Source organism: Salmo salar, chromosome ssa05 (genome assembly GCF_905237065.1).
Source record: "Salmo salar chromosome ssa05, Ssal_v3.1, whole genome shotgun sequence".
NCBI lineage: Eukaryota > Metazoa > Chordata > Actinopteri > Salmoniformes > Salmonidae > Salmo > Salmo salar.
In genome coordinates, this window is record NC_059446.1 from 80020810 (window position 1) to 80028736 (window position 7927).

Genomic DNA, 7927 nt, shown 5'->3' on the forward strand with positions numbered 1-7927 from the left:
AGCGTGGAGGGTTACTCATGCACCCGGCAGGCAGGACTACCATGGGATTAATTGTGTTAGATTGCGTGCCGCTGGGACATGCCCGGGCTCCGTCGAGAGTGATCCCCAGCGCTCTGTTCTGTTTGTTTTCTCACTCTGCCATGTCAACAAGGACCTTCTACATTAGAAGAATGTTGACTCACTGAGCTGTTTAGTCAGGTTCAGCAGTTCAGTACTGGATTACACATGAATCATCTGACCTCATTCTAAGATCATACTGTTTATTTTATCTTGGTTTATTTTCTCCTCTGACTCTATGTAAAGTCATTGCAGCGTATACTAACCAGGGGAATAACTCTGGTCTGCTCTCTGCCCTTCCAGGCAGTCCTGGCCGACGAAGATTGACATGCATCAGGACATCGAGGACAGTCTGGCAGCCTCCTCCATCTGCCACGCTGGTGGTCCCCAGTCCCCCGCCCGCAGCGCTGAGAACCTTCTCAACGGACACCGCACCAAAGGCCTGCTGGAGCTCCGCAGGGACGAGAGCAACGCAGGGGCCTCCGGTGCCCCTGCCCCCGTTTCAGGGCCCCCTAGAGCTGGGGCCACTGCCCCCACACCCTCCACTTCCTCAGCCAAGCAGCGCAGCTGCCTGTTCAGGGTGGAGGAGGATGAAGAGGAGGAAGAGGACCCGTCCCCTCTGTCCACCCAAGTGATCCTGCGTCGCAGGGCTCCATCCATCACCAACCGGCTGACTTCCAGGAAGAGCGCCCCGCTCCTCAACCAGATCTTTGAGGAGGAGGGTGAGTCGGACGACGACTTCCATATGGACGAGGGGCTGCCGCCCAAACTCAGCCGGCTAAAAATGAACATCGCAGCGGCCGGGTCCCCGGGCACCACTCAGAAACGCTATCACCGCCGCAAGAGCCAAGGCCGCGGCTCGTCCTGCTCCAGCTCCGAGACCAGCGACGACGACTCGGAGAGCCACCGCCGGCGTCTGGACAAGGACACAGGTTTCACCTACAGCTGGAACCGCAGGGACAGCAGTGAGGGCCCACCTGGGAACTCAGGGGGAAATGGTGGAGGGAGCAGTGGAGGGCAGAGTAAACCCCCCGGGGAGGGGGGCAGCTCAGGTCCAGACAGGGGCAGTCCTCCTGGAGGGGGAGGTGGGGGGAGTAGTGACAATGGAGGGAGTGGTAGTAGTGGGGGAGGAGGTGGTAATGGACAGGGTTCCCCCTCAAGTTGTTCTAACGGCAGCAGTAACCACTCGTCTTCAGGGTCCACGCGGAGACACTGTGCCTCCCGCAGCCCCGGGGCTGCAGAGCTGGTGGAGAGCCTGAAGCTCCTGAGCCTGTGTCTCAGCTCCCAGTTACAGCACAGGGGGAGAAGTGGAGGCCCCGGCCTGGCAGGGGGGATGGGCCAGTTCATCATACACCCTCAGAACCTGTCAAGCAGCCTGTCAGCTGGCAGCGTCAAGACACAGGAGAGGTCCTCTTGGAAGATGTGCATCGGCTCCAACGGCAGCTTGGACCTGGAGTTAGACACCATCGCTCTGCCCACCACCGCTGTCAACACTCCAAGGGCATACACAGACCAAACGGCAGCAGCACTTAGCGAACTGGCCCTGGCCACCAAGGAGAATAACAAGCTGAACAACCTGAAAAGAATGTTCTCCAGCTACCTCTGTGTGAAAAGACCATCTCTGTGAACATCCAGCGCAGCCCTAGAGAAGGGCTCCTGTGCACCTCTCAGGCCAGCTGCTGCCAGGTCATATGACACACACCCCCTGGCACCCTCTGACACCACTCTGCCAGTCCAATCTGTCCAACCACAGTCACCGCTGTAGCATACGTCTGACCTCAGAACACCTCACCATCAAAACCTGCCTTCTGCTGTTATCTTAAAAGATGACACTTTTAGTTTGTTCACTAGGACCTATGAGCTGCATGCTGCAGGGGATTCTTTTGTTTTGTTTCTGCTACTATCACTAGCTCCCCCTGGAATGAGCCGAGGTAACAGAACTTAACTAAGTTCTGAGGTGAGTTGGGGTGTTGATGTAAACATAAATATGGATGTGGGTTTGATTTTAGATTAACTATATTTTGGGGTACAAAATACCAAACTTGTAACAGTGGGTAAGTAGTAGCACGTGATAGTTAAAGGGTAAGCACTTAAATTAGATTATTGGTCTATTGTTCAATTCAAGTCCTGATGTTGATGCCCACTAGCAGTGGAATGTAAAGGGTATGCTGGGAGAGGTAGAGGAGAACAGAGATACCAGTCACCATACAGCTGGGAGAGGTAGAGGAGAACAGAGATACCAGTCACCATACAGCTGGGAGAGGTAGAGGAGGACAGATACCAGTCACCATACAGCTGGGAGAGGTAGAGGAGAACAGAGATACCAGTCACCATACAGCTGGGAGAGGTAGAGGAGGACAGAGATGCCAGTCACCATACAGCTGGGAGAGGTAGAGGAGGACAGATACCAGTCACCATACAGCTGGGAGAGGTAGAGGAGGACAGAGATGACAGTCACCATACAGCTGGGAGAGGTAGAGGAGAACAGAGATACCAGTCACCATACAGCTGGGAGAGGTAGAGGAGGACAGAGATGCCAGTCACCATACAGCTGGGAGAGGTAGAGGAGAACAGAGATACCAGTCACCATACAGCTGGGAGAGGTAGAGGAGAACAGAGATACCAGTCACCATACAGCTGGGAGAGGTAGAGGAGGACAGATACCAGTCACCATACAGCTGGGAGAGGTAGAGGAGAACAGAGATACCAGTCACCATACAGCTGGGAGAGGTAGAGGAGAACAGAGATACCAGTCACCATACAGCTGGGAGAGGTAGAGGAGAACAGAGATGCCAGTCACCATACAGCTGGGAGAGGTAGAGGAGAACAGAGATACCAGTCACCATACAGCTGGGAGAGGTAGAGGAGGACAGAGATGCCAGTCACCATACAGCTGGGAGAGGTAGAGGAGAACAGAGATACCAGTCACCATACAGCTGGGAGAGGTAGAGGAGGACAGAGATACCAGTCACCATACAGCTGGGAGAGGTAGAGGAGAACAGAGATACCAGTCACCATACAGCTGGGAGAGGTAGAGGAGAACAGAGATACCAGTCACCATACAGCTGGGAGAGGTAGAGGAGAACAGAGATACCAGTCACCATACAGCTGGGAGAGGTAGAGGAGGACAGAGATACCAGTCACCATACAGCTGGGAGAGGTAGAGGAGGACAGAGATACCAGTCACCATACAGCTGGGAGAGGTAGAGGAGGACAGATACCAGTCACCATACAGCTGGGAGAGGAAGAGGAGGACAGATACCAGTCACCATACAGCTGGGAGAGGTAGAGGAGAACAGAGATACCAGTCACCATACAGCTGGGAGAGGTAGAGGAGAACAGAGATACCAGTCACCATACAGCTGGGAGAGGTAGAGGAGGACAGAGATGCCAGTCACCATACAGCTGGGAGAGGTAGAGGAGGACAGATACCAGTCACCATACAGCTGGGAGAGGTAGAGGAGGACAGATACCAGTCACCATACAGCTGGGAGAGGTAGAGGAGAACAGAGATACCAGTCACCATACAGCTGGGAGAGGTAGAGGAGGACAGATACCAGTCACCATACAGCTGGGAGAGGTAGAGGAGGACAGAGATACCAGTCACCATACAGCTGGGAGAGGTAGAGGAGGACAGAGATACCAGTCACCATACAGCTGGGAGAGGTAGAGGAGGACAGAGATACCAGTCACCATACAGCTGGGAGAGGTAGAGGAGGACAGAGATACCAGTCACCATACAGCTGGGAGAGGTAGAGGAGAACAGAATACCAGTCACCATACAGCTGGGAGAGGTAGAGGAGGACAGAGATACCAGTCACCATACAGCTGGGAGAGGTAGAGGAGGACAGAGATACCAGTCACCATACAGCTGGGAGAGGTAGAGGAGGACAGAGATACCAGTCACCATACAGCTGGGAGAGGTAGAGGAGAACAGAATACCAGTCACCATACAGCTGGGAGAGGTAGAGGAGGACAGATACCAGTCACCATACAGCTGGGAGAGGTAGAGGAGAACAGAGATACCAGTCACCATACAGCTGGGAGAGGTAGAGGAGGACAGAGATACCAGTCACCATACAGCTGGGAGAGGTAGAGGAGAACAGAGATACCAGTCACCATACAGCTGGGAGAGGTAGAGGAGGACAGAGATACCAGTCACCATACAGCTGGGAGAGGTAGAGGAGGACAGATACCAGTCACCATACAGCTGGGAGAGGTAGAGGAGGACAGATACCAGTCACCATACAGCTGGGAGAGGTAGAGGAGGACAGAGATACCAGTCACCATACAGCTGGGAGAGGTAGAGGAGGACAGAGATACCAGTCACCATACAGCTGGGAGAGGTAGAGGAGGACAGAGATACCAGTCACCATACAGCTGGGAGAGGTAGAGGAGAACAGAGATACCAGTCACCATACAGCTGGGAGAGGTAGAGGAGGACAGAGATACCAGTCACCATACAGCTGGGAGAGGTAGAGGAGGACAGAGATACCAGTCACCATACAGCTGGGAGAGGTAGAGGAGAACAGATACCAGTCACCATACAGCTGGGAGAGGTAGAGGAGGACAGATACCAGTCACCATACAGCTGGGAGAGGTAGAGGAGAACAGAGATACCAGTCACCATACAGCTGGGAGAGGTAGAGGAGAACAGAGATACCAGTCACCATACAGCTGGGAGAGGTAGAGGAGAACAGAGATACCAGTCACCATACAGCTGGGAGAGGTAGAGGAGGACAGAGATACCAGTCACCATACAGCTGGGAGAGGTAGAGGAGGACAGAGATACCAGTCACCATACAGCTGGGAGAGGTAGAGGAGAACAGATACCAGTCACCATACAGCTGGGAGAGGTAGAGGAGAACAGAGATACCAGTCACCATACATGGTCCTGGAGGAAGGGAAGTAACCTGTAACCTTCATGTTGATATAAGCTCCTGCCATGCAGTCTTAAAACACAACGACCAACTGAGACAGAAACTTGGTAACTTCTAGAGATGTTTTAATTTGATTCATTGATTAACCTCATTTTACAGCGACAGTGACCTACTGTCTGAAACGTTATTTCACTTTGATATTGCACACAGACAATCTGTTTTATGTTTGTGTTTAAGTGTATGGAATTAAAGATGCATTTTAGATGGCTATACAGCTCTCACTGAATTGATTTTGAAGGCCACATGAATTATTGTTTCCAAAGCGCTGTTGAATAAGTGCTACTTCAACACATCTGGTTTACTTTGGTGTTACCTAGAGCCAGTAACCTGGGAAATAAGGCTTCAGCTCCGTCTTTATTCCAATCTCAATGCACTCGTCTTCAGGCAGAATAAATCAACCTATTTGGGTCAAATACTACTATACTTACTATTGTATAGTGAATACAGGTAGGAGCTGCAATCTTTTAGACACTATTCTAACAGAAAGGGTCATTCATCTGTAATTAGAACTACTGCTGTTCATTTGCAAATTGGGCAACCTCCTGAAATGGTTCAAAGTTCATGACAACGTGTCAAACTGAATGTAAAGTACACTGGTAGACTAGTAGTGTATTTTCTTCCTGTGTTGGGCCTCAAGGAAGCAGGCAAGCAGACCCACACTGATTTGATGTGGTCCCGTTCACATGTTGGTCATGTCCTTGGTTGACCACCTGCCATGTTGAAGTAACATCTTAGAAAATGCATTTTAAGATCAATAGAAGAGCATGAGAATTGAAAAGAAAAATGTACTAATTAATTGAAAACTGCATTGGGTCTCTGTATTCCAGTGGACCTGTGTGCACCCGCCCACGTCTTTGCTTTGTTAGACTGTTTTACTTTCTGTTACTGTAACTGACTGGTCTTCTGACTGGCCTGGCAGGGTGGTCTTCTGACTGGTCTTCTGACTGGCCTGGCAGGGTGGTCTTCTGACTGGTCTTCTGACTGGCCTGGCAGGGTGGTCTTCTGACTGGTCTTCTGACTGGCCTGGCAGGGTGGTCTTCTGACTGGTCTTCTGACTGGCCTGGCAGGGTGGTCTTCTGACTGGTCTTCTGACTGGCCTGGCAGGGTGGTCTTCTGACTGGTCTTCTGACTGGCCTGGCAGGGTGGTCTTCTGACTGGTCTTCTGACTGGCCTTTAGATCATACTGTCTGGCAGGCTGGTCTTCTGACTGGTCTTCTGACTGGCCTGGCAGGGTGGTCTTCTGACTGGCCTGGCAGGGTGGTCTTCTGACTGGGCTGGCGACTATACAAGCTGGCAGGCTGGTCTCGCAGGCTGGTCTTCTGACAGGCTGGTTTGTTTGTTTGTTTTTAAAGGGTGTATGTTGAGTATGTATATATGTTTTAAAAAGTTATATTTTTGAACAATCTGCTGTTTTAAAAATGATTCTGTGTTGAAGTGGGCCCGTGAGTCTTTCGTTGGGGACTAACATGGCAGTGTGTCTCACACCCACACCTTACTGGACACTGCAGGGTGAAGGTTTTCCATTCAGGATTAGTGGTTCAGTAGAGCACATGCACCTTTCAGGAGAGATTCCTGTCTGTAAGCTTTAAAGGACTGGGCTTAGTAAAGAAGGAAAGAAATGGGGTATGGGGAGATGTGGGGATATATTTTAAGGGCATTGGCAATAAGCTACATGTTGCAGCTATCTGTAAATGAACATATTTTTGTTTTATATTTCAACCCTGTACAGCCTTAGATTGAAAGGCACCTCGGACTAAAAACTAACAGAGAAAGATATCTTGAGTATTTTTTTCTTTTTCTTTTTAAACAAAATATCTGTAAATAGAGATGTAAATATGGTGCTCTATATTTAGACAGCAGAGTGAACCTTTTGGTCCATAGCTGTAAGTATAGCCTTATTAGTAATGGGTGTCTCCAAGAAAAGAACATGATTTTATTCATGTCAGTCAGTCGTCTTACCCAGATGTAAACAGGTGAATGACATGTGCATGTGTTATATGTTTAACATTATCGATCCAAGGACATCGAGAGAGGAAGAACCATCCACTGAATGTTACTGGACCAAACCATGTGCTGGCTAAAAGAAAATGAAAATATGAAATGGCAGAATTATTAAATGTATTATTCTGTAGTTGATACCTGTTGTCAAAAGTTACATATAGCTATGGTAATATCCAAAATAAAATGTTGTGGAAAATGACGTCTTATAAATTAGTCTTGTCTTTTCTGTGCTTGTGATGTATTGTCGCCCAAGTGGGTCTGTGTTCTGTCAGATGCAACTTCGATCACTTGTTGCTAAAGGAATTGACAGAAAGTAATCCATTACACTGTACAGTGTCGATCCCAAATGTTGCTCCATAACTGTTTAACCATAACTTTATCTTGTCAACTATTTACCTCAGAGCTTCATCCAAGAGGTGGATCACTGATCGGTGTGCTGGTAGTTTTCCTGGTGGCCTTGCTTTTAAGATGAATCATCAGCCTAATCTCTGTTAATGTCCCAAATGGCACCCTATTCCCTATATAGTGCACTAGTTTGCATGGTCAAAAGTAATGCACTATATAGGGAATAGGGTACCAGTTGGGGCACATGACTTAGAACTCTAATTAGAACAATCTTGGTGCATCACCATGTTCAGACTCCAGAGACTATTCCCTCCAGAGTAGAGACCAGTTAAATATGCAGGCCACAGAGCCCCTCTGCTGAAAGGTATTCTGCCAGGATTTACAACTCCTTATGCTGCTGCCAGAAGACACCAGTAACCCCTGAAGAGCAACTTATATAGAGCCTTCACCTACAGTGCCTTCAGATAGTATTCCTACCCATTTTGTGTTGCAGCCTGAATTCAAAATGTATTCAATATTTTTTTCTGTCACTCATCTTCATACAATACCCCATAATTTTATTAAATGGTAGCAAATGTATTAAA

At 49.2% G+C, this 7927-nt stretch overlaps 1 protein-coding gene across 1 annotated transcript in view; it reads left to right on the forward strand.

The window, feature by feature from the left end:
• The window catches only part of LOC106598871 (SNF-related serine/threonine-protein kinase), a 69515-nt gene extending 67147 nt beyond the window's left edge, over nt 1-2368 (forward strand). The window contains exon 6 of the mRNA XM_045719078.1: nt 361-2368. Coding sequence (XP_045575034.1) covers nt 361-1684 — 1324 coding nt within the window. The 3' untranslated portion in view covers nt 1685-2368. The remainder of the gene's footprint in view (nt 1-360) is intronic.
• The last annotated feature ends 5559 nt before the right edge of the window (nt 2369-7927 follow it).